The 27,898-nt window shown below is 40.6% G+C and overlaps 1 protein-coding gene across 2 annotated transcripts in view; it reads right to left on the reverse strand.

Annotated features, from left to right (window-relative positions):
• Positions 1 to 27,898, reverse strand: part of enox1 (ecto-NOX disulfide-thiol exchanger 1) — a 264,627-nt gene that overhangs the window by 90,200 nt on the left and 146,529 nt on the right. The window contains exons 1-4 of one of the 2 annotated variants that reach the window (XM_042334344.1): positions 14,279 to 14,358; positions 13,833 to 13,976; positions 4,654 to 4,785; positions 1,377 to 1,550 (exon numbers count right to left, since the gene is read on the reverse strand). In XM_042334344.1, the coding sequence (XP_042190278.1) occupies positions 1,377 to 1,550; positions 4,654 to 4,785; positions 13,833 to 13,842 (316 nt within the window). In that variant the 5' untranslated portion in view covers positions 13,843 to 13,976; positions 14,279 to 14,358. Of the gene's footprint in view, positions 1 to 1,376; positions 1,551 to 4,653; positions 4,786 to 13,832; positions 13,977 to 14,278; positions 14,359 to 27,898 lie in introns of those variants that run through there. The other variant, XM_042334343.1, reaches the window with a different exon arrangement.

The raw sequence follows: 27,898 nt of genomic DNA on the forward strand, positions 1-27,898 counted from the left end.
GGAATAACCTTCTGGTACTTATTGTCAAAGCTCCCACATAGATAATAGCTTCCTGAATAAGATACTAGAGACTGAAACCTGTGGAGCTATAGCGCTTCAGAAAAAGGCTGGACAGGAGGAAATTGCTGGGAAAAAATTGGCAAGGAAAACAAATCAGACTAACCTAGCGGCTATTTACACAATGCTGTACATATCACACGTGGGTGCAATGTGATATTGTAATAGACCACCTATTTCAAAAGTCTTAGAATATTGCTAAGCGAATAATGTCAGAATTTCAGAAAATTGTGCACCTCTGAATCCAAGAAGTTACAGATGAAAATATATAATGTCTAAATATACAATTTTAGCCAACATCTGTGAGGAATGTATGATGAACTCTTTCACAGAGCAAGAGTGGCTGACGTTCCTTTTTGCTTTCACAAAGAGCTGAAAATCTCACGCATCAAAAACATCCCTCTTAATATCTGCCCTTGAATTTATTTTGATTGTTACTTCAAGTCCATCATAATAGAATCAAGGATTTAACGGCAAGAATCAAATGTAAGACTAAAAGTATGGAATCATTGTTCAAGGTGGTTGGTGGAGCACACCAGATCCCCAGATGAGTCCTCCAACAGAACTTTGTCAGCTAAACGACGCGCTGGAATTCCTTTAGAAGTTCCCTTTGTCATTCTTGAATGAAGACATTGAATGGGGTGGGTGATAATGGCCATTGATACCTCAAAAGGAATAGGTTTGGTTCCCCTCCCTTCACCTATTGGTTTCTGCATAGATCTTGGAGCTGGAGCTTTCATCCTAGAAGAGATCCAGAATTTGACCAAGCATCCCAATATCTTCCAGCTTGTTCATGCGAACAGTATGAGGGAACAGGATAGGAAGCCTTAAAATGAAAACCTTAAATAAATTGGTTAAACAGGATACATGATGGAAGCAGCAAGTTTGATGGATTGAAAGGCCTTTGCCTTTATACCTTTATTTGTTCTCATTTCAGCCAATTCCCTCAAAGAACAAGCCAATAGTTGCAACAAAAAAACTCTTTGCAGTAATTCACTCTTGCACTTGTGTCAATTGTTCCCAAGCTAAGCACGTACAAGTAAAATACTTCAGACAGTAACCAACAAAACATGGTCCAGTGTATACGTGAGGCATGTGAAGCAAATGTTATCGGGCTACTGACAATCAGATCCCACATTAACAGTGATCTTATGTGCCTTTGGAATAAAGTCACTCCAGTCTGTTCTTACCATTAAGGAACAAATGGAAGTTGAATGGAACAACCCATAAACTGTTCAGAATATACTATTTCTTGAGATTTCCCTTCCTCTTCACAGAAACCAGAACTTGTAGATTTACTCATGACTTTCAAGACTTACTTGGGTTTGGTGGAAAGAGTGTGCAGGCTTTGCAGTGAATAATTTCTTTCATGACTGGCATTTCCGGGGGAACTGGTGGGGGCAACAAGCCTATTCCAGTCATCATAGGGTTTACTGTCGTCATTCCAGTCATTATTCCTAGGCCGTGATCAAAGCCTGGCACACAGATGGGATCTAGAGACACAAGGATAGTCTTGATAGTATAACTTCAAACATTGTACATTATTTATTAGCTACGTCAGGCATTCTTAGCAACAAACAATGCTCAAGCTATAAATAAAAATAATGTAATTATTTCCCCCAGTTTCTATTTTGCAGAAACATACTGCCTTGCAAACACAGATTAATATTTCATTTTATTGTGGCCTTAATTCTTATTCTTGGTCTGTCAATCTACTTGCGCATGTTCTCTCCTAAAGCCATTAACTTATGTTGGGGACTTTTATTCCATTCCAACTGAGACTAAATGTCTCGCCCCTACTGCCACCCAGGCTAAAATCAGTTAAAATGAAACTGTCCCTTCCTGACTGACGTTTGTGAATTTCGCACCTAGTAGTGAACTTATTAACTAAGCCAGTGGAGAGCTGTATATTTGCCTTTTTTATTGTATAATGCTAACAGCACTATATCAGATGTGAACATATTACAGGGCTTTTAGCTAGGTGGACATTTCCACCCCCTAATTCAGCAAAATTATAATCTATGAAATAAAGCATTGTAGCAGTGCTAGATTTGGCTTGAGTGTTGGAATCGCTTTGCTTACATGAGGTTAATTTATAAACAGATTTCTTGCAAATGGATGCCAACATATTTAGCTGGAACTCTTGCGTTTTCCCTTTCTCATGCTACATGAATATCACGTCTTTGAAATTTTTCATTGAAGTACAAAAAGCCAGAGAATTTAAATGTGCAGAAGGGCTTAATTTCAAACATTGGCAAGGGTTTTATCAGCACAGACCACACTCAGAACTGTTCCTGATTTGGATACTGTGGAGGACATTGATAACTGCATAAGGGTTCTCCTCTTTGGATTTCGCATGTGATCGCAGGAGAGGTTGGGATGAAGAAACTTCATCCAGAATACCCATCCGACTGTCCTTTCATTACAGTATCGAGACGTTTTTCAAGTGAGCCCTGGCCAATCTGGATGAAATTGACCTTCAAGCTGTATCTGCTCTTGATATTTTCACAAGATCAGGCGTTTACCATCTACACAGGGGTGAAACATTTGGTTTTGCTCCAACACTCCTAAAGCCACTAAGTCCTGGTGCATTTTCACAGATCCCCATACGGTTCATTCCTTCTCAGACCCTTTAAACTGGGGAAGTCCTTAACACCTTTGGATTTCCCTTCCTCCTAAGATCTTTATGGTTTTAAAACCAGCTTTGGTTTTAACTCCATCAAATCCCTATTTTTTTAACGATTATTTTGCCCTCTCACTAACTCTTTTCATAAGGAAGGTTTTCAGGCGAAACTTGAAAAAGGGGAGAGAGGGGGCAAAGTGGAGAGATTGAGGGAGAGTGTTCCAGAGTTTCGGGGTGTACGGGTTGAAAGCGCGACCTCCGATTGTGGGGTGGAGGGTGCGAGGGATGAGCAGGAGGCCGGTATCAGTCGAGCGGAGGCGCTGGGTGGTGGATTGGGGAGTGAGGAAGTCGGAGAGGTAGGGAGGTGCCAAAGAGTGAAGGAATTTGAACACAAGTGTAAGGATCTTGAAGTTGATCTGTTGGAAATAACCCAATGGAGAAGTAAAAAATGTGTTGAGTCACAGAAAACTGCAGCAGCCATATCACATTCACTTTGTACACCAAATTAATATTTGGAAAGATAGGTTTCCTCCACTGGAAGTATTATTCAGAAAAAGTAACCCTGCGATATGAAACGAATCCAGAAATTATTGCACGCATTGGAACTCATCTCTTCATCCTTTCAAATCAGGGTGGATCCAGTTTCTCATAAAAAATCAATGATGAACGCTCTACATTTCAACAGGAAATCTGAGCATTTTTTTGTTAAGTGACACTTCCCATTTCAGTTCAAGCATTAACAAGTTGTCCCCTAGCGCAGCTGAGGCAGAATAGTTGATCGTTTAATGGAAATGGCTAATTCAAGAAATCAGCTACTTTTTAATTATAACCCCCACCCCTCCCAAAACAATGAATTATACTTTTAAAATACTCTCAATCTAATTTATAACCTAGTGCATGTGGTTATATTTGATGCGGTAATGCTATTACACAGGAATCAGACAGAAATCAAACATATGTGCAGCACCAAAACAACTCAAGCTGTTCCTGGCAATGCATTCTGCTGACATCATTTCATAAGAGACAGATGTAGCCACAATTCAGTCCGACCCGAACTGGGAGAATGATGAACGTTGGAAACGGGAAAACACAATCCATAGACATAAAACTATACGAGTATTTTGAAAAACGCCAATATGAGAAATTAAAAAGAAAATTAAATTGAATCAAAATATCATTGGAAAAACTTCAAAGCTTTCATTTACTTTAATTTCTAAAAGAAGAGTTAATTGGTTGCTGAGTCTAACTGGGTTGCGTTTAAAATACAGTTGGACGCACTTGTACAGTGAGTGGTGTGCTTACAGGCAGCATTGATTTATGCTAGGTGTCACACAGCACCTGGAAGCTTTTGGTGGCATTGGAGTACTACAGGTCCTGAAGGCATCTACACCAATTAGTCTGTGAACCAAACAGGTCTCAATCTGTGTAAGGTCTCAATCTGTGTAATTAGTTTCCATAAAAGCAACACAGAAAATTAAACATTAATCACATAACCAAAATACAAGTTACACAACAGTGAGTTACAAAAGTTACTAATACATAGTCACAACACTGCACAGTGAAGTGCTTTGAGATGTTTTAACAATGTGATACAATGCTTTATCAAATGCAAGAATTCTTATCAATAAAAAGGAGTCTTTTGGACAGAATCTGACAGAATCTAATGATCAATGTGCCTCCGCACAAGTTGTACAGTCGCAGCCATTCGATGGTTAATTTTCACAAACCCTTGCTTTGTACCTTGTATTACTCTGTGCATACTGCAAAATAATTAATCTTCCACAGGAGTTTTACAAAGCCTCTTCAGCCTACAAGGATTGTTTCTATAACTAATCGTATAAAATTGTATGATGCACGAAGTATAAACTGAAAGGTCTTTTCCAGCATTGAAGGAGATGTGGTATGTGGACTGCATACTTATCAAGTGCCGAACAATGCATCTCAGATCTCACAGCTACTTTTACAATGCTCACCTGATACCAATGGTTGCCCAGCAAGTCTCACTGGAGCTATTCCCAGGTTGCTCATTGCAGTGGTCCACGCTGCTGTGTCAGTCACAGACATGCTGATCTGACTGGGGTCTATGACTATGCTTTCCAAACCATCTGTTGTAAAAAAAATACTTTAGGTAAGAGAAGTATAAGTCAAATCTTCCCTCAGACTCAAGAATGCAACTGATGTTTGAGCTGGGACAATTGCATTTGAGTCTGGGGCAAATACAAAAATGATGTTCCGTACGTGCTGCTATGTCAAGCACTCTGTTACCATTACTACCACAAAAGCCATCGACACAGCTATTCAGAGGAAGCCAGTTTGTATTGTAGAAGGTAGCTTGCTGCCTATCTATCCCATGGTATTTATTTCTCTGTCAATTTATCCTCTCAAATATTCTCCCTCCCCCTCCTCCCCACCGCCTAATAGTATCCGACACCTTTTTCATATGACTTGGTTCAATTTCCATGGGTGCTGGTTAGCTTCTACCACCAAAACAAGTGGCTATTATTTACATGTGACTCATGAAAGTCAGGGGATTATTCAATTGCAGGCGCATCACAGAGAAGTCTGATGCTGTTTTTGAAAAGAGAATGACTTCTCATCACCTTGATGCTGTGTGGCACCAGGTAACACCCAATGGATGGGAGAGAGCAGTATGCAGAGCAGAAAGATAAATAAATGCCAGAGCAAATAATAATCCTTGCATTTGATATAGCGCCTTATCACATCTTTGAGACATCTCAAGCTGTTTCACAGAATACTCTGTAAAGTGTAGTGACTGTGTACTTTGTGGGCGAAACGTGGCAGCCAATTGCACACAGCAGTATCTCACAAACAGTTGTGTATGTGGTGCTGCCCTGTTGAGACGTTGGACTTGATGTTCTGTGTCTGACTGAGTTTTTGCTTAAGTATAGTAATAATAATCCTTGCATTTTATATAGTGCCTTATCATGTCTTCCAGACGTCTCAAAGCGCTTCATAGAATATATTGTAAAGTGAATTGACTGTATATTTTGTAGGTGAAAATATATATTACATAACAAATGTAATGGTTGTCTAATGTTCATGACAATGCTTCATCGTAATAAAACTGGAATCTTACCACATGATGGAAAATGGGATTACTGAGCTCTGTAAGAGGAAGTTTACCTAGCAATAAGTAGGAACCCGGTTGTTAGTCAATTGGCGGATCATTTTTCCGGAGATAATATTCCCTCAAAAAAAATAATGACAATTAATAATAATTTGGTCACTCAATTTGCTCATGACTGTTTGTGCAACATTACTGTGCGCAACTGTCTGCCGCGATTCACCCACAAACATACAATCAATTCACTTTACAGAATATTCTGTGAAGCGTTTTGCGACATCTAGAAGACGTGACAAGCGCTATATCAAATTCAAGGATTCTTCTTATTATTGAATAAAATTAAGCTTAATAGATTGTTGGAAGACAAAAAATATTCTGCATCTGTTGTGCATATAAAAATCCATTTGGTTTCATATCTTATTGCTCAAACATACATTCAGAGGCATTGAACGCTGTACTATTATTGTAGTATTTTCTCTGTATTCACACCACGATTGAACCAGTAATTGTTATCACTTGTAAATAATATAATCAAATAATAATAATAATCCTTGCATTTGATACAGAGCAATATCATGCCATTGAGATGTCTCAAAGCATTTCACAGGAAATCATCTTTATTGATTACACATTTCCCTAGCTTACAGTAGTTGGTAAACTGCACTATGCAGCAATTAGATTTTACCCTGTTTCTTGCTTAAATAGCAAAGCAATTTATCTGACTGCTGTAGAAGGAACTAGTCTCTTTTTCAGTGTGGTGCTGCCAGAACGAGTTGCTCTCTATCGCTGAACATTGTGGCCATCCACAAGGTCCTCAAGGCACTAACTTCACTCTTATAGAACTGAAAAACTACCTCAGAGCAACACGTTTCTTCCCTACAAAACTATTCTCTCACAGGTCAGTTTGTGCAATACATTATAGAGTCATGATAAAGGAGGCTCCTAGTAACTTTTTCTGCGCAAGTGATCTGCAATGCTTCCAGGGTCCACCTGAATGGGTTCTAATCACAACATACACGGAAATCCATGTCCTGTGATCTCTGAGGAGCTCGGGAACACCAAAAAGATGTTCTCAGCCGATGTGCAGCTCAATTAATCTTTTCTCGACAACTTGATTCAACAGTGGTTTAAACCTTTAACTGAATGCAATAATCACAGAGCAGCTTGGCTGTAATTGCAGGAATGCCCTACTGCTGTTAAGGTGACAGAGTGAAGCCTTCATAATCTATTTATTGATATTTATCTATTCATTGAGTGTTTCGCTCATTCAGCTGATCAATAATGATAAATTGTACCACTGGGGTCCAATCTACCAGATCCATAAAGCAGCTTCATTGCATTAGTTGCATCTTTCACTTTACGAATATTGGAAGTCATTTGATTTATAAGATCACAACTTCAAAGTATCATAAGTTTGTCCAGGTGAAGAAAGCCCTTCTGAAAGTCTGAGCTCATCATTTTAGAATACCCACTCTGCAGTCTTTCCATCAAGCTCTCTTTTTTAAATTAGACCACGATTCTGGTCTCAACCACCCTATTGTGTATGTTAACCTGTTATATCTCTGGGTGAAGAAATATTTATTGATGTCTATCCTGAACTTATCCTTTGCAACTCTAAACCTACGTATGTGCTCTTGTTCTACTGTCTTGGTGCATCTGAAAGTATTGTTCTGGGTTTACTTCTTCAATCCCATTTAAAATTTGATATACCTTTACAAGGTCGCTTCTGAGACATCTCTTTTCAAGGCTGAAGAGCTCTAGCTTGCCTAATTGTTACTCGTAGTTTATTTCTCTAACACTGGTATAGGTATCAAATGCAAGAATTATCATAAATGAATGTGCCTCTAATAGTGTAATATTCTCTCAGTACGCACTGGACTAAGCCTCATTACACACCCAGGTCCTGCTGTGGTGTTTGATTCCATGGTCTTCTGATCCAGAGCAAGGAGAACGAACCAAATGAATGGCCATTTTTTCATAAAACTATCAATTAAACAAAATTATCTTCTTTAAATGGCTGTGACAAATCGGTTAGTATTTGGCTTCTAATTAGTATTTGGTTGAGATTGAGTTGCTCTTTCTTCTGAAATGTGATGCTGTATTGTCCTCAGTTTATTTAATTGAATTCAAAAAGGACAATTGGATTACGTTAATAAAAAGCACACACAGCTTCTAGGAGTGGGACAGCTCTGAATATAAATGAATACCAGTTAAGCCAAAATATATTGCTAGATATTTTAAATGCGCTGATTATACTTTTTGGGTAAATGTTTTGATATGTTGTTTCAATGCAGTCATTTTAAAATGCAGTGAGTAAACCAGCGAAAGTGATGGGAATCTATCTCAGCACCAGGCATAAATTGTGTGTTTTCCTGGCATTGGGGGATTTTGATGGAGGAGGCTTCCCAGAATTAACTGTAATTGAGCTTGGTGAGAAATGGTGAGGAGAGCAGAGATCCCTCGACTCATTTCAGCACAGCTACGAGGAAACAATGAATGCACCATTCCCCCGACACCTGTCTGTTTCTAGTAGTCAAATGTGGTTTTTTTGCAACACTTAATAATCGTGTTTTTTTTGAGAATTCTCAGATTTACAAATCGCTGGAATATTATCTCGCTTAATTTTTTTTCTCCTGAAAATCAGACATCTGTGCATCTCCACATTTTTCAATCTCTATTCTGTAAGAGCGGTCAGATTACTTTCCTGGTATTTTTCCTCTTATCGTGCCTATTGCTCTCTTTTTGCAACATGGATCCTTGGAGATGCATCTTACAAAGAAAAACAAACAAAAAAGATTTGTAATTCACGGGAAAAATGACTTGCAACAGTTTATTAAGTATCTTGTCTTCACATCACATCAGGATCAAGCACACCTCAATAAATTGTGGAGTCCTGTAGCTCAGTGGTTAGAGCACTCGCTTTGCAAGCGAGAGACCTGAGTTCAATTCCAGGTCAGGGCGAAACCTTGGGCAAGTTTCCTTACTCCACACAGAGCCTAATAATAATCCCTCCNAAAAAACAAAAGCAATAATAAATTGGTCATTTTCAATCTACGACTGTTTGTGGGACATTGCTGTGTGCAATTGGCTGCCGCGTTCGCCCACAAATATACAGTCAATTCACTTTACAGTGTGTTCTGTGAAGCGCTTTGGGACATCCTCCCGACGTGAAAAGCGCTATATCAAATGCAAGGATTATTATTATTATTAAATTACCATGAATATCTGCTGTTTGAAGGGCTGCCTTTACGGGTTATTACACCAGACATTCTGACTCTGTTTCTACTCAAGAGTTTGGTTTGCCGTGAAGCTGCTCTGAATCTGCTGTATGTTCTGAGAATTGAGAATTATCATAGAATTGTACAGCACAGAAGGAGGCCATTCGGCCCATCGTGTCTGTGCCAGCTCTTTGAAAAGAGCTACCCAAATCAATTCCATTCCCCCGCTCTCTCCCCATAGCCCTGCAATCTCGTCCTCCCCAAATAATTATCTACCTCTCTCTTAAGAGTTATTATAGTTAGGAAGCCAATGCACAAGTTGTATAACAAAATCAATGGAACTATGAAACATCTGCATATTTGAAGGGAATAATGAATTGTCATAGCAAGCTCGAGAATTTTGACTTTTTAATCACTCTTGGGGATCTGCTCTATCACTGAACAGTCCTTTTGCAAAAGTTTGGCTGTGAGTAAATGATTAAATACAACATGTTTTAAAAAGGCTAGGCTGTGCCATTTTGCTGCTGGATTCGGAGCCTGATTTGTAGCTGTCAGGTTCGATCCCCATGTTAATGGTGGGGCAGATGGTGCAGAGGATATGAAGATTTCCGGGTCACTACCCCACGTGAAGGACGGCAAATAAAGAAAGTTGTTGTTGTGTTGTTGAAGCTGGGTGGTGTTCGCAACAGTTTATATCAAGCGACTTTGCTCCCGGCCTTTTTGCCAGTTCCGCTACTAACATTTGGGTAGTAGAGATGGTAAAAGTAAACGACTAACAACAATTCACTCATGCAGGAATATTTGAGGCCATTCCACAAATTGTTTTTTTCCCCAAGTTCTGTCTGCTTTACAAATCAAAAACAAAGGTTTTCCTCAGGAAGTAAACTAATAGTTTAAGAATGGCAGAGTTTCGATCACATACATTGATAATTGTTCCCCATTGGTTTTCAAATGCAAATTTGGACATTTATGGCCTGAACATCTTCCTAGTCTTAGCCTGTAAGACCATTTTCTCTTAAGATTTAAGAGGTCTCAGAATTGTGGAAAATTCTTACTTCAATCTTAATTCAGAAACTGTTTTTTTTTCCTTTCTAGAACTACGTAAAACTTGACTTTCAATTAAGACTGGATGTAAAAATATTCTACAATTCGGTGCCATCTTAAATCTTGAGACAAGATAGTCTCATGGGCCAGAAATGTTTGAATTTCAAGCATCTAATGGCCTGGAATTACAAATGCATAGAAATTCCCACCTCCTTCACCTCGCAAGTGAAGCTCAGCACCACATACATATGCAATGAATATTTGAAAGCCATGAGACAAACTGGACAGATATTTCAGTCTGTGAATCGACAGATCATAATAATAATAATCCTTGCTTTGATGTTCCGCCTTTTATGTTGGAAGGATGTCAAAATGCTTCATAGGATTTACTGTAAAAACTTAGTGACTGTGTATTTTGTAGTCGAACAATTTTTGCGCACAGTAATGTCCCACAAACAGCAATGAAGTGAGTGACCAAATTGTGCCACTGGATCCTATTCAACTGATGCGGCAGACAGGACCTTGATTTAATGTCTTAGATGAAAAATAGTAACTCTGATAATGCAGTGCTCCCACAGCAACTCATCCTGGACTGTTGAGTTGGAAGACCTGACTTGGGGCTTGAACTCCCAACCTCCTTATTCAGATATGAGAATGTTACCAACTGAGCCAGATGTATATTGATTTAACAGTAAGTGCCCATTTCTCCACAATGTTTTTTCTGGGTTTGCCATTTGTTTTTGATGTTTCCTTCTGAGCTTGAATGGAACAAAGCAGTCAAGTAAGAATAAAACATTGGAATAGAAACTAAAATGTACATAGTCTTCATATGACTAGAGAGGGTTGGTTGAGGCCAGGATACTGAATTCATTAAAAAAAACAACTTGATGCTCTGATGGGGGAATAGGAGACTGAGGACTCTGGAAGGATGAGATCAGATGTGTCGAAGGGTTTTCTCCATCTGAACCTCCCTGTGATCTTGGGATTACATTTGTGATGGCTGTTTAAATTTGCTGAGAATTACACCTGCTTATTTCGGCCCCATAATATATGCAGTTGTGCGCAATCTAGGCATCTTACCCGGAGCAAACTCCGTACCAACAATTCATCAGTTCTGGCCAGGCTCCACTGCCTTCCCATCACCGAATGGATCGACTTCAAGATCCTCTCACTTGCGTTCAAATCCCTTCACTTTCTGGCACCTCCCTACCTCACCGATCACCTCACTCCTCGATCCACCACCCGGCGCCTCCGCTCGGTGACGTCTGGCACCGACCTCCTGCTCGTCCCTCGCACCCTCCGCCCCACCATTGGAGGTCGAGCTTTCAGCCACTACGCCCGAAACTCTGGATCACTCTCCCTCAATCCCTCCACCTTGTCCCCTCTCTCCCCTTTTTGAAAACCTCTGTGCTTACGGCCACCTCCACCCCTTCCCCCCACCCCCCCCAACTCAGAGTCAGGCTCCACCACTGTTAAGCGCTCTGAGATGCTACCTCGTGCATAGGGAGTTATATAAGTGCGAGTTGTTGTTTCAAACCTTTAATTGCATTGCCTTAGTCGTTCAATTTGAAAGCAGAGTGTCTGAACCACATATATTCACGCCATCACTGTGCACAGCTTTCATCTACAGCAGGCTCGGGTACCACAGTTATTGTACATGGGTCAGTAGATTGAGGTGCACTGTCACAAACACTACAGGACTATAACTCCCTTTGCAAGCATTTTTTTAAAGAAATTTTAGCAGGTATGGAGAAAGGGCATGACACTGGGATTAAAACATCTAATAAACTCGGTATATAATGACACCTTTATGTTTCCATACTTTTATTTTTAGACCCTGTCAAACTTTTTACAATGTTTCCTGAATTTCATCTCGCGTGACAGAACTGAACAGATGCACGGACCCAGCACCTAAGGCCCTCTGCCAAGCATGACTGGCACCAGCAGTGGTTGTCCTGGGAAAGGACGTCTGGACCCATATAGCAGTGAAACTGGAAACATGAAATGTGAACAAAAAAAATGCTGATGTTAGGAATTCCAATGTTATTTTAACAGCTTTCTATTATTATTATTATAACACATATGTCAGCCTGCCACAGTGGTAAAACTCTCAGCTTTGCGTCAGAAGGTTGTGTGTTCGAGCCCCACCTTGGGACTTGGAATCATATAGTCTAAGATACTCCAATGCAGTCATGGGGGATGTTGCATTGTCGGAGGTGCCATCCTTCAGATGAGATGTTAAACCAAGGTCCTATCTGCCAACAATCCCACAGTAAAAGTGATCACTTACTCCATGGCTGTTTGTGGTTCATTGCTGTGCGCAATTGGCTGCCGGGTTTCACCCACAAAATACACAATCTATCCGCTTTACAATATATTCTGTGAAGCATTTTTAGATGTCTCAATGACGTGAAAGGCACTATATCAAATGCAACAATTGTTATTATTATTATTATTATTAATTTAATGCTTTTGAAACATTTAACCCTATTTGGCCACCTCTTAGACAATTTTGTGACATATTAAGAGTGATCATTTCTGTGGCAGTAGTTACATAAAACTTCTTGCCCAATGTTAATTACTTGGGGCACTCTCAGCTCTGACTTTCAATGATCACACAGCCACAGCAATTCAAACGGATAGCTTCTGATCTGAACTGATCAAGTGCCTTCTGCTGCCACATGAATCATACACTGCGACATAAAAGGGAAAATGCAGATGGTGGGGATCTGAACCAAAACAAGAGAATGCCGAAAATCCACAGCAGGTCAACCAGCTGAGAGAAAGACAGTAAAACATCACGTTTTACGCATGAAGGCTGAAAACGTGCTCACTGATGAAACAGGGGTGTGAGAGGTGCCTCGACGACAGAAAAGTGCCTCGGAACGTAAAGTACATTTCCTTCAAGGAATCTTTGTATACATCACTCGGAGTTATGAGACCTCAGCGCTGTACTGCGTCAAACCAAGTTAGTCCCAGATTCTTTTGTGATTCCACTGCCATTATTTGCCAAATGGACAGCGCTTGTTGTGAGAATGGTTCACGCAAAGTCCTGTTTACCGCCCCCCCTTCCCATCCCGTCTTGTCCCTCTGAAAACTTTCCATGTGGCATAGCCCACATCTTCTCATTCATTATACAATGTAGAATGTTAATGCGCTGGCACACTGCAGCCCCAGAACCCCTATTACAGCCAACTGCTCCAATGTAGTAATTCAATTCCACTCCTCTTGTGCGGAGGACATCGACACCAGGGCGTCTATTATTTGGTGCTGCAGTAGGATGGTAGCCTCTGTGAATTGTGCCGTTTGGTGCTGGAGGCCCACCATGTAACCCCAGCACATTCATTTGAAAAGAGCAGTCCGCAAAGCACTAACAACCCCACTGCTCCTCTGTCTCCCCACGTGTTGTACAAAAACAAACCTGTGCCCACTAGATGGCACCAAACCGCATGCCCGAACCATTCCACACACAAGTCTCCACACCACTAATTAGGCAGAGACTGTAACAGTTCCTATCTTCCAAAACGTTAATTATTTATCCCTATATTTATGTATTAAACATCACATAATCAAGTACTATTACACCGTTTCTGAACTGCTGCTTGTTACAGAAGTGGCCATTTTAAAACAACCAGCTGAGAGAGCCTAACAGAGCAAGAACTAATCACTGGAAATAACTGGTCTGCAGATTTAATGCCAAGCCTGCAAAACACGACTGTTCAATGGAAAAAATACTCATGGCACATTGTAGTGAGAACAAAGGCAACATGCAGATGTTTGTGTGTGAGGTATTGCTCTTTCTTACCTGCAGCCATGACAGAATGCTCGGTTCCGCTGGTTTGCTTGCTGCTGCTCTCATCAGACCTCTCAATCACTTCTAGACTGCCAGGACTGGAACACTGAAAGGCTTTATTGTAACTGGCAGGATCAGACAACACCTGGGTAAGCTCTGAGAGACAAAAAGACCAAGATTTCAGCATCTGTTACATTGCTGAGGATACGGATTTCTCCATCACTGAATGCATGGATTCTAATTTGCACAAATAACTTCCTGCAAGCTCGTAAAATGCAAACCAGAGACAACAATGCCAGGCAGGGAAATAAATCTGAATTTGTTGCACGAGGACGAGAACCCTGGGGAGCTCAGTGCCTTCTGTTTTATTCAGCTCTGCAACAACTGTGTTATAGCACTGCTAACCTTCTTGCACTGCAAGAGACTGATGCCATTTAAGTAGCCAACAGCTGTTTTACCTTACCGACCCCGTTGTATCTTATCTGTTCCATACCAGCCCAGCCTTTACACTCTACAATTAGCAATGCTTTAAAATTTAAAGGTACACAGGAATTGTGTTAAGATTTTGCTTGGTTCAAAAATTAACTTCTCTGGTTTCCTCTGAGTGGACTGAGTAATGAACAATGTCCCGAAAGGAAACAAATGACTGCCACAGTTTGCTCCAGCGACTGAAATGAATGTGTTCTTGCTCTCGCACTCTCTCTCAAGAAACATTGAATAATTTACAGGTGTTTTCAGGCTGTGAAGCACCTTCGTTCATTAGCATTCTATGGACTTTCCCATCAAGGAGACTTCTGGCAAATACTTTAGAAAAACAAAAACTTAAGTATGCTACCTTCAGGAGAGGATATGGACTTTTTTATGGAAAGTCTGACTTCACTCTAACAGAAACTATGAACAGTTCAAAAGCAAACTTTCGCCAACGTCTTCCTCTACGCTTGCCTTTTTGGCAAGTGAACAAATCGAACTCTGGTAACTATATCAAGCATTGGTGCGCAGGGCTAACTTTTATTTGCAATTAATGTATAGAATGCAGACCACAACAATTTGCATTTACATAGCGCCCTTCACATGGGTCAGAGTGACGCAGACATGGTCAGTCCTGTGACATTTTGATTTTATTGGTTTGTTTTTTCGTCACAGTCACTACACTTTACAGACAACTTTGTAAGGTGTTTTGAGACACTTCAACGTGACAAGGGATAATATATGATTGCAATGATTATTATTATTAGAAACTCCTATAGCTCAGTGGTTAGAGCACTCGCCTCTCAAGCGAGAGACCTGGGTTTGATTACCGGTAGGGCGAAACCTTGGGCAAGTTTCCTTACTCCACACGCCTGATAATAATCCCTCAAGAAAAAAATAATAAATTGGTCACTTCAATCCACGACTGTTTGTGGGACACTGCTGTGCGCAATTGGCTGCCATGTTTCGCCCACAAATATACAGTCAATTCACTTTACAGTATATTCTGTGAAGCGCTTTGAGACGGTGAGAAGACTTGAAAAGCTCTTTATCAAATGCAAGGATTATTATTGTTATTATATTATTGTTTCTCTAGATCAAATGGTCGTTCACTTCAAGGCTGCTTGAAGCGCTTTCCTGGCACAAGTAACCACCTCCTAAACAGACCCATTTCAACATCATAAGGCAGGCACTGTATCAAAAAAACATGTTTTTTTCCTTCTTTGTTATTCACATTATGTCATTCATTAGATCATTTATCTCTTACATATATAGCAGCAATGAATAAAACATGAAATCCTTTTTAGTTTACAGAAAATACCTTTCTTATTATTTGCAGTTTTTTAATGCATTTTCCATTCTACCAACTGAATTTGAATTTAACTTCTAATTAATTTAGTTTTATTAGCTACAATTTATAAGCGATTGTTCCCAGAACTAATGCATAAAAACAGAAGCTGCAAGAATTGGAGGTAAGGTTTTTAGATAAAAAGGTCAGCCTCTTATGTTTGGTACCCAAAATTGTGCATTTTGCCTCTTTGACATTTGTTCTTTGGAACTACCTGCATCAACCCCTCCGCTTGCTCCCTCCACGCCTGTCTTCAAATCACACCTGAAAACTTTCCTCTTCAACAGTGCCTTCGATCACCTCCCCTCTCCTCCTGGCTCGGCATCAAGCCACATCGCTGTTAAGTGCTTTGAGTTGCTACACGCATGGCAGGCTCTATATAAATGGTGGTTGTTGTTGTTCATGCCATAGTAACACATATTCCTTGCATTTGATATAGTGCATTTATCACATTGTCAAACATATCAAAGTACTCCATGGGATTGTACTGTAGAGTCTAGTGACTGTATATCTGTAGGCAAAGCTGGCCACATCGTGTTCCTATGCCAAGATGAAGTCTGATAAGGTAACTTTAATAGTGTGTAGCAGGAGCAAGTGCATGAGCTGGATGATGTTTTCTTGTTCAATACTTCCTACATATATAATCTGAAACCCAAAAGACTACTTTGAGCGTGTTGCTCTGCAAATAGGTTTGATACCATTAACCATGCATGGTTACAGTCACAGAACAAGTGTAAGAATCATCAGCCTGGATAGCTTTAGTGAGAAAAAGTCATACACTAGCTTACGGACAAATCCTGAGTATGCCAAGCTGGTCTAATGAAAGTCAAAATAGAAAAACACAGAAGCTCTTAACTGCAGTCTGGTGGACTGAAATGCACATTAAAGACAAAAATTAAAAATATACAAAAGAAACAAAGTTAAAATGCCACAACGATCCTGAACAAAGGATGACATTGTCGTGTTCAAAAAGCGGTTAGGATTTCTAGTTAGGAATAGGATTGAGGAGGATGAAGATAAAATGTTGGACAAGTTTCCTTATTCTACATGCCTCTGTTTACCTAGCAGTAAGTAGGAACCCGGTTGTTATTTGATTAGCGGATCACTTTTCCAGGGGTAATAATAATAATAATCCTTGCATTTGATATAGCGCTTTTCACGTCTTCTAGACGTCTCAAAGCGCTTCACAAAATATGCTGTAAAGTGAATTGACTATATATTTGTGGCCAAAACATGGCAGCCAATTGCGCACAGCAGCATCCCACAAACAGTCGTGAATTGAAAATGACCAATTTATTATTGTTTTGTTTTGGAGGGATTATTATTAGGCTCTGTGTGGAGTAAGGAAACTTGCCCAAGGTTCGCCCTCTGCCTGGAATTGAACCCAGGTGTCTCGGTGCAAGACGAATGCTCTAACCACTGAGCTACAGGACTCCACACAATAATAACCCTTTTTAAAAAAATAATTCGGTCACTCAATCCATGATTGTTTGTGGGACACTACTGTGCGCAATTAGCTGCTGCGTTTCGCCCACAATAGATACAACCAATTCACTTTACAGTATTTTCTGTGAAGTGCTTTGAGACGTCTGGAAGACGTGATAAGGCGTGATATCAAATGCAAGAATTATTAATATATGTACTGATAGAGATTAACCAATGCCTTGTGGAACACAAGGGTTTCATGAGCTGCTGCAACTTTAGAAATGTCATGTCAAGGAAACGTGAAAAGCGCTATATCAAATGCAAGGATTATATTATTATTATTATTTCTCATTCAATACGTGGTTATATCCTCACCCACCCACCTCAGCTCCCAAGCTCCGGCTCAGGTGCCAGCTTTGGGATGTCCTCCTGATACGAAAGGCGCTCTATAAATGTTGAATTGCGTGGGAAGTAAAAATGACAGGAAAAAAACAAAAGGAAAGGTCAAAGTTGATCGAAGCATTCAAAATTATGAAAGGGTTCGATGAGGTTAGCCTAAATAGACTGTTCCTACTTGCTGGGGAGTCTGTAACCAGGGGATAAAAGTATAAGATAGTGACAAGTGTTTATTAAAAAGAACTTAGGGGGGGAACCACCACACTCAGAGGGTAGTGAGATTGTGGAGCTCACTGGCCAAAACGATGTTTGAATCAGATAGCATAGATGCATTTAAGAGGAGGCTAGATATACAGATCAGGGAGAAAATAATAGAAGGGTATGGGAGGGAGCGAGTAAGGAGTGGGTGGCGACTCATGTGGAGTATAAACACTGGCACAGACGAGTGGAACTGAATGGCCTGTTCCCATACTGTACATTCCAGGTAAATTGAAGGAAAGATAATTCAACCTTCTAAGTCTGTGCTGCTACCCGAAACTGTGGGATGGTCATGGTAGTCTCCCGGTGCTGTCAAGAAGCGCTCTCCTCCCCATTCCCCCCCACTACATTCGCATTAGTCTAGGTAAGTCCGCGTTCAATCGATCGATCGTGTGTTTTCAGTTTTTTCTTGACTGACTATTGCTTGGTTGATGGCATAAATCAAGAAATATTCAATCAAGAACATTTATTTTGTTGGCTGATCATAAAGGTTGGCCACCACTGATTGAGATCATCTCCCTGCCTGTTCCCTGCACACTATTAAGATTCTTATTTTTCAAATATTTGTTTGATTCCTTTTTAAAAGCTAGGGTGTATTCTCTTGTAATCATCAATTTTCCATAGAGCATTCCCATGTCCTAATAACCCGGTGTGTTAAACAAAATCCCCTAAGTTATCCCTGTTTTTTGGCAATGATCTTAAATTGATGCCCTCTACTTACCAGCCGTTGAACAGCGGAAATAGATTTTTTTCTAATCAATCCCTCACACCAGCACTCAACAAGAACTCACCTTGAAGAATGCAATGCGATGTGCTCGTGAACATTTAAATTCATACCGGGAGAGATTCCCCCTCCTCCCTTTTAATCTGATTTCTATAAACCACACTATCATCCAGTACTGAGTGATACTGTTTTTTAGGCATTACTTACATGTACAGAGTCCTTTAACATCTAGAAATGTTTCTCAGCACCTTTGTATTCTTGTGGTCACTGAATTAGGTCCCATGGTATCTGTGTTCACTGGGTAAGTATCTGTACTGTGACTGAGGTTCACAGTTCCTGTGTAAAATGTGCTCATTATATATAATATGACTTAAAGAAAGACTATTTTCTCACTGCTTATATCCATTCCCATTCCCAAATGTGTGCACAGAGAACAGCAGCTGCTGCTGAGGCTACGAGCTCCAGCTGCTGAAACCACTGCTCAATGGGTGAGGATGTGCGTTTCTAGGCTGGAGGATGGTAGCAACACACTTGTATATTTTATACAGAAATGAGATGTTTGGAACTGGGTTTGCAAGGATTTCCTGGCACCTGCTATGATCCCAGCGAGCCGCCTCTTAACCTGAGTTTCTCAGATGTTATATCTCCATCTTTCAGAAGAGATGTTAAACTGAAGTCCCATTTGCCTATTTAAGTAGTCATGAAAGTTCCCATGGAACTACTCAAAAAGAAAAGGAATTTTCTCTCATTGCCTTGGCCAACAATCTTATAAAATAAGATAAAATTGCTCATTCACTTCATGGATGTTTGTGGGACTTTGCTCTGTGTAAATGGCTGTCACATTCACCTTCAAAATATACTGTTACTACAACAACAAATTACATTTGTATAACACCTTATCTTTTACAGTAAATCTTATGAAGCCCTTTGAAATGTCATCCCAATGTGAAAGTCGCTATATTAATTGTAAGGATTATTATTATTTATTATTATAACCAGTGGTGGAACTGGATCAATCAGAGCTTGGCCATTTTAGCACTGGAAGCTAACATGGCTGACTTTTGGGTCATTTAGTCACTGCTGAAATCACTTCCTGCCTTTCTGCAAACAACCCTGAAGTCATTTTATAGTGAAGGCCAACACATGTCAAGTTGGTTTGGGCCGTGAATGGTGCACCAACACTTTGTGAACAAACTCAAGCTGTAGAACAGTGAATTAGAACAAGCCTACAGTGTCGTGACTATCCACCTTGAAGGGAAAATAAGCAGGGACTATTTAGGACTGAGCTGACTCCAAGATGACACACCAGGCAATGAGATATTGACAGAGTCAAGCCTCTGTGGTGGTCTCATGGTATCTGTTCCTGAGCTGGGCAGGCCCCCCAGTACTCCTGGGTACTGTTGATGGCAAAGCCATCAGCAGGACATTGAGGGGCAGCTATGGTAGTAAAATTGCATAATGAGCATTGAACAAAAAGTTTGCTATCACCAGTAAATACCTCAAGCACTCTTTAATTAATAACTGAAGTAAAGATTCTACCGTGTAGAATACAACAGATATATGGATCTAAAAGATAGCAATCGGATCATTACATTTTTATAATGTGATTTCCCATAAGAAAGATTTTGCAGAAAATATTTTAAACCCCATAATATTCTTTAAACTCCATAGTATGTCCTGGAATGTAAATGTGCCGTGGGAACCAATAGAGTAACACACTGATGCATGCTGAGCAAGGTTTTCTGCCTTTCCAAGGACTCCCTAATCCATGCCCCAGAAATGAGACAGTCTCATAGGAGCAGAGCTTTGTACAGGAGCTGTGCCAGTTACCCATTACTATTGACTGGTAAAAGTCTTACAATTCATCTGCCTCAACAAATGAACACAGAGCGCTTTGATCTGAAGATTAGGAATCAACTGAGAAACATTCACAGCAACAAAAAGGATAGAAACAGGTCCCTGGAGTAACAATTGGCTTCAGCAGCACCACTGGTTCAAGGAAGAGGAAAATCAACCTATGGTTCCCACTCCTTATCATTAGTGACTGACCCCCGCCCCCACCACCACAAAGATATACTGTTTGGGCACTTGGGCAAGTTACTTGAGACAGACCAGAACCCACAAACCCACACACGAGTGGGAAAAATGCTCTTTCACAAGAATCATCCTATTAATTGCTGTCTGGTACTGAAATGACTAATAATTCTGTATGCCGCAACTAAATATAGACTACAAACAAAAGACAAAATACTGCAGATGCTGTAAATCTGTAACAAAAATAGAAGTCGCTGGGAACACTCAGCAGATCAGGCAACATCAATGGAGAAAGGGAAGTGAGTCAACATTTTGGGTCCATGACCCTTTGTCAGAACTGGGGCATGTTGGAAGGGAGAGGCTTTTAAGGGCGAACAGAGGGGGGAGGTAGAACAAGGAAGACAAAGGAGAAAATGGGGTAGAGGATAGGTATGGTGGGTTAAAGAGGTGTTAACAATGCAAAACAAAGGAGGGGATTGCAACAAAACAGGGTAATAGAGGTGTGAATAATGCAAAACAGGGGGGGTGGAAATTGCAACAAAATAGGCAGACCAGAGAGAGAGAAAAGGTGTGTCTGGGACACAGATGATGTGGTATTGGTCACAGAAGAGCGGGAGGGGGAAAGGTTATGGTCTGAAATTGTTGAAATCAATATTGAGACTAGAGGGCTGTAAGGTCCCGAGCAGATAAATGAGGTGCTGTTCCTCGAGCTTGCGCTGTGGCTCATTGGAACAGTGTAGGAGACCATGGATGGAGAGGTCAGAGTGCGAGTGGGAGGGAGAGTTGAAGTGACATGAAACCGGAAGCTCAGGGTTTGTGCTTACAGACAGAACGGAGGAGTTCAACGAAACGGTCGCCCAATCTGCGTTTCGTCTCCCCAGTGTAGAGGAAAGCACATCGTGAGCAGTGAATGCAGTAAACTACATTGGTGGTAGTACACGTAAATCACTGTCTCACTTGAAATCTGTATTTGGGGCCTTGGACAGTGGTATGGGAGGAGGTGAAAGGACAGGTATTGCATCTCCTGCACTGGCATGAGAAGGTGCCGGGGGGAGAAGAGCAACTATTGGTGGTGATGGACGAATGAACCAGGGAGTCACGGCAGAAACAGTCCCTTTGGAATCCTGAGAGGGGAGAGGAGGGAAAGATATGCTTAGTGGTTGGATCATGCTGGAGGTTGGTGGGATGGAAGGTGAGGACTAGGGGTCCCTATCATGGTTCTGGGAAGAAGGGGAAGGGGTGAGGGCAGAGGTGCAGGAAATAGTGTGGACACAGTCAAGGGTCCTGCCTACCACAGTGGATGGGAATCCTTGGTCAAAGAAAAAGGAAGACATTTCAGCTGCTTTGGCGTGAAAGGTGGGATCGTCAGAGGAGGCTGTGCAGGGGAGGTGGAAGAACTGGGAAAAGGGAATGGAGTCTTTACAGGAATTCCATTTTCTTTACCCCATTTTCTCCTTTGACTTCCTTGTCCTGCCTCCCCCCCTCTCTGTTAGCCCTTAAAAGCCTCTCCCTCCCAACATACCCTAGTTCCGACGACGAATGTCGTGGCCCCAAAACGTTGACTCTCTTTCTTTTCTCCATAGGTGTTGGCTGACCTGCTGAGCGTTCCCAGCGACTTCCATGTTTGTTAAATATAGAACACATCTATTTTCCAATAGTGCAATTTAACTTTTTAAAAACATAATGAAGTAATGAATCATATAGCTGTTTTGATTCACTCTAACAATAGAACATTTGCAATTATAATCAGTTCTGATCTACTACTGATCAGAGTCCTGTAGCTCAGTGGTTAGAGCACTCGCCTTGCAAGTGAGACACCTGGGTTCAATTCCAGGCAGAGGGCGAAACCTTGGGCAAGTTTCCTTACTCCACACACCTAATAATAATTCCTCCAAAACAAAACAATAATAAATTGGTCATTTTCAATCCACGACTGCTGTGCACAATTGGCTGCTGCGTTTTGCCCCCAAATATACGGTCAATTCACTTTACAGCATATTCTGTGAAGCGCTTTGAGACATCGAGAAGACGTGAAAAGCTCTGTATCAAATGCAAGGATTATTATTATCGCTTTGTAGGTTTGCTTCAGCAGTTAACTCATAGCAGTGCTAAACAACAAGTGGGTTTATTGTATTATCTGTCAGTTCCGATCCACAATGATTTCAGCCTCAAGATGTCTCAGCAACATAGCGTGCTACTCTAACTGACTGCTTCCTCCTTCCTTCAACCCCCAGTTGACTGAAAGTACTGGGCTCTAAATAGTCTGGGTTGTGAGCTGTGTGGTATTAAATGCCGCAAGTACAAACATGAGCCTGATACAAAAAATCATATAAAAGAATTTGCTTTATTTTTTTTTCTTTCTCGAACAATTGCACTTACACTATGGGTCAGAAAGAAGCCTCCAGATTGTTCAGCATGACCTTTAGAAAAGAGAGTCAAAATGAACTAGACATTTTTAACCTACACTGTAATATAATTGTAGAAACAACGGCACATTTTAAATATAGATGGACATATATAAGTTTACATTTCAGAGGACACTTTGATCAAAAATTGGAATTCTTGTACAGGAACAATTCACTTCTTCTGATCGAAAACTTGATTCATTGGAATATTTGGTGAATTTAAATGAACACTGAGAATCACCAATAAAAAATAAGATTGGCTGCCAATGATATGACTAAGAACACCTTGAATTTCCTCTGTACATGTATGTTTACATATAGTGCATGATACAGAATATGGTGGAGCCCGGTTTATAACGTGGTGTTTTGGATCCACAAAATATCCGCGCTGAGGCAAAGCATAGTTTCACAATGTGTGCACACAGCCAGTTCTGTATGCTGTAAAACAGCAAGTGACATCAGCAGTGACTTGATAACCCTGGGCAAGTTTCCTTACTCCACACAGAGCCTAATAATAATCCTTCCAAAACAAAAAACAATAATAAATTGGTCATTTTCAATCTACGACTGTTTGTGGGACATTGCTGTGCGCAATTGGCTGCCACGTTCGCCCACAAATATACAGTCAATTCACTTTACAGTATATTCTGTGAAGTACTTTGGGACGTGAAAGGTGCTATATCAAATGCAAGGATTATTATTATTATTATAATTTGGAAGTTTAATGCAAAAGCTGGCTGGCATGCTCAATGAATGAGGTCCACAGTTCAACCCCGTTAGAATTGAATTCACAATATAAGTGCTTTATAACTAGATGCACTGCATGTGGAAACCTTGGCACAAGGCTTCATTGATGGTGTAATAAATAAAGTGACCGACTTCCGGCTGGTCAAGGTGCTGCTGATGTCAGCATGACTGTACAGAAAGCCCTCATGATATTTTCTTCATGAAGTGACATCAGTAGCGTTTCTTGAGTCTAGGTCATCATTACCACACTGCTGGTTAGAGCAGGTCCTCAATGAGCCGTCCTGTAAATGTAATATTGAAGGGAGCTAGAACTAGGTTCCCCTGAATATCTGCATTCATGCAGTGGAACACCAAGTAACTTGCCCAAGGCAGGGCGAAACCTTGGGCAAGTTTCCTTACTCCACACGCCTAATAATAATCCCTCCAAAACCCAAAACAATAATAAATTGGTCATTTTCAATCCACGACTGTTTGTGGGACATTGCTGTGCGCAATTGGCTGCCGCGTTCGCCCACAAATATACAGTCAATTCACTTTACAGTGTGTTCTGTGAAGCGCTTTGGGACGTCCTCCCGACGTGAAAAGCGCTATATCAAATGCAAGGATTATTATTATTATTAAGTATCCATACTCCAGGTTGGAGTCCTATGGATTAGTCATTAGAGCTCTCGCCTTGTGAGGGAGAGGACCTGGATTTGATTCCTGAGCAGTGCGAAAAGTTAGGCAAGTTTCCTTACTCCACATGCCTCTGTTTACCTAACAGTAAGCAGGTACCAGTTGTTAATTGATTGGCAGATCGCTTTTCCAGGGGTAATAATCCCTTCAAAAAAATAAAATAATAATAATAATTTGGTCACTCTATCCACGGCTGTTTGTGAGACACTGCTCTGCGCAATTGGCTGCTTTGTTTCGGTCACAAAAAATACAGTCAATTCACTTTACAGTATAATCTGTGAAGCGCTTTGAGACTTCTCAAAGATGTGATGAGGCGCTATATCACATCACACAAATGCAAGGATTATTATTATAAATTTTCAAAGGGCTCAAATGTGTATGTCAAAGCTGTGATATCGGGATTTTTCTTTAGCTGTGAGTATGAGTTTAGCTGTGAGAAATGTCTAGGATCGCAATTTTAATTGAGCTGGATTGAATTGACAGCACAAGGTAAACAAAGATCGAACGCACAGGCAGAGAGAGAGAGAGCAAGAGACACACACAAAGAAACACAAAGTTCCATTATCACCACTGCATTTATATAAGGAATTAGGCCAGTCCAAATTCAGGAAGATAGATGGGTTCTCTCCGCTGTAAATGGTTTGTGTATGGCACACAACATATCCCAGTGCTATAGCCATTTAGCAACCAAATTTATAATTTCATCAACAAACCTTACAACGGATTTCATGTTGTATGTTCAAATTGTGCTTTGTGCGTACAACGGATGTCAGTTAATGCACACTCTTTGTACATACACAGGAATACAATTGTGGCAATAATTCTGGTTCTAATCCACTAATTTCCAGAAAGTTACAAGCAGACTGTTCGTTGTGGATAATACATAGGCTAGAGTGTGTTTCAAGGCAGTAACACACCGAGGAGTTCAGATAATGTCAGAACAGTCTATCAGTGACATTGTATCCCTGAGACATTACCTTCTTGCAACATATTCCAATTTGTTTTCCTATAAAATATATACAGGTCACATGAGGTAGGATTTAATTTCATTTTCTGCAATTTTTTTTAACTGGCATTGGATGACGTGGCAGACAGTGACGGATGGCAGGTTCCCACGATTGCATTACATGAATTGAAGTGATATTGTGCCCACATAGCTTGAACTGAAGTACTATTGCAGAGGCAATTGAGACTGTAGAGATATCAGGCAGCTTTCGACTGCATGCAACAAAGAAATAAATACATCCATTGTATACAACTATTGCGCTTCGCTGAATTATTCTGCAGTTTTTAGATTGGAAAAACTCAATTTCACCGTCCTCTTGTAGAAGCAATGAAATAAAAACAACATCAAAAAAATTAAAATGTGATGTGTCCGTTACCCAAATAACATTCAGGCTTATTTTATAATATTACAACAAATCTCGATGAAAAAAAAACATTGGAAACATTAGCAAGTGGCGAATAAATGTCCTTTTCTCCAATTTAGTTGATAAAATTACATCAACATCGACCACAGATTTTAGCTAATGCAATGGACCCCATGTCAATCTATGTTGGATAATTTGCATATCCTGTTTGGGGGTTTAATTTGCAATAATTCCTAATAAGAAATCTGAGTCATATAAGCAGAGATTTTTTCCAGCAACTCGAATTATACCATGCCGTCCTGTGCGACCTTTGTTCTGACATGATTTATTTCCGATCCAGAGTTCCCATGGATAGTTGGGAATTCCAACAGAATTCCTGAGTAAGGAGTTGCCAATCAGACTCTGTTATTAGACAGATGTACAAAGCACCAAACTGTTATGCACCTGGTCTGTGCATATCTCACTGATTTGCATTATTCATTAGACTGTATCCAATCCAGCATATTTGCATTTGCTGCTGAACCTTAGAAGCATTTTGACACATTGCAAGTCAGAAATTGCCAAGTTTCTTAGTCAATTGGCAGAAGATGGAGAGCGGCAACTGAGGGGAGTGAGCCTGAGCGGGCGTTGAGAGTGAGGGTGAGCCTGAGCGGGCGCTGGGAGTGAGGGTGAGCCCAAGGTGGGCACTGGGGGTGGGTGCCCAAGGAGGTCACTGGCAGGGGGATGGTGAGCCCAGGGCAGGCACTGGGAAGAGAGTGCAATACTTCACATTATAATTGCACACTGCTGAAGGTGCTATTGCACAAATATCGAATGGATTTTCAGCCCAAGAAAACGCAAGAGACACAAAGCTGACATGCAGGGCTGAAAAACATGTAACATTTTATTTTAGTAAATAAAGTTGTATTTACTGTCAGTAATTTCTGTCATGCCTGCTTTTTTCTGTCTGTCTTGAAAATGGTCGCAATGTATTATAATTAGTCACTGTTAAACATTACTGACCCTGGCTCTATGTTTAATTTTCTCTGACCCATAAAATATCCAAAAGAAATGGGATCCACCATGTTACTTTCATCACAAGCCGATTTATTCTTTTTCTATTAATGTTCTGCTGTATGACATTACAGTTTGGGTATGTCCTTGCCTACCTCCCTTCATCCCGCATTGTGCTCCATGCTGCTCTTGAATGTGACAGTGATTGTAGCCGCGGGACACAATTCATCTTTCAACCAGTTTTGCTACTCATTACATCTCACAAATTCTGGTGCATCTGACATATTCTGTTGTAAAAAGTGCTTGTGAATGTTCTCGTTTACACACTGCTCATCCACCATCTTCGTCACCCAAATACTTTTGATCACTTTCCGTTGAACGTATCACAAGTTCTGGTACATTGGTGTAGTGTTACCTTGGATAATATATATAATAATCCTTGCATTTGCTATAGCACCTTATCATGTCTGCGAGACGTCTCAAAGTGTTTCACAGATATACTGTAAAGTGAATTGACTGTATATTTTGTGAGCGAAACATGGCAAGCAATTGCACCGAGCAGTGTCCCACAAACTGTCGTGGATTGACTGACCAATTTTTTTTGAAGGAATTATTACAAATCAATGGGAAAGCAATCCGCCAATCAACAAACAGCCAGGTTCCTACTTATTGCTAGATAAACAGAGGCGTGTGGAGTAAGGAAGCTGGCCCAACATTTCGCCCTGCCAGGAATCAAACTCGGGTCTCTCGTTTGCTAGTCGAGTGCTCTAACCACTGAGCTACAGGACTCTACAGACTGGTGCTGTCAAGACCAGCAAGCACACAATACCCAGACAGTGCTGAACTATCCTGAAGGTGAGCAGCTCCAGATTAGCTCCTAGCCTGATCCAAGTTACCAGTTTGGTAATACTGTTCATGAGGAAGAAGGGAATGGATAGGGGAATAGGAGAGGGGATTAAGAAGAGTGGAGGCTCATGAGTAGTATAAACACTCGCATGGAGTAATTGGTGCGAATGGCCTGTTTCCATGCTGGAACATTCTATGTTTCTAAACTTAAACAAACCACTCATTTGTTTCCCCACAACATAAGTCAAAGAGCATTGGGATTAATTTGAGTAAAAGTACTCCCTCTAGACTTTAGTTCCTGATTCAGTTAAATTCACTTTGAGGCTTCATTAATTTATAATCATATTTTCGTGTTCTTCACTCTCATCTTTCACTTTATTGATTATTTT

The sequence above is a fragment of the Callorhinchus milii genome, unplaced genomic scaffold (assembly GCF_018977255.1).
Source record: "Callorhinchus milii isolate IMCB2004 unplaced genomic scaffold, IMCB_Cmil_1.0 Scaffold4, whole genome shotgun sequence".
NCBI classification, from domain to species: Eukaryota; Metazoa; Chordata; class Chondrichthyes; order Chimaeriformes; family Callorhinchidae; genus Callorhinchus; species Callorhinchus milii.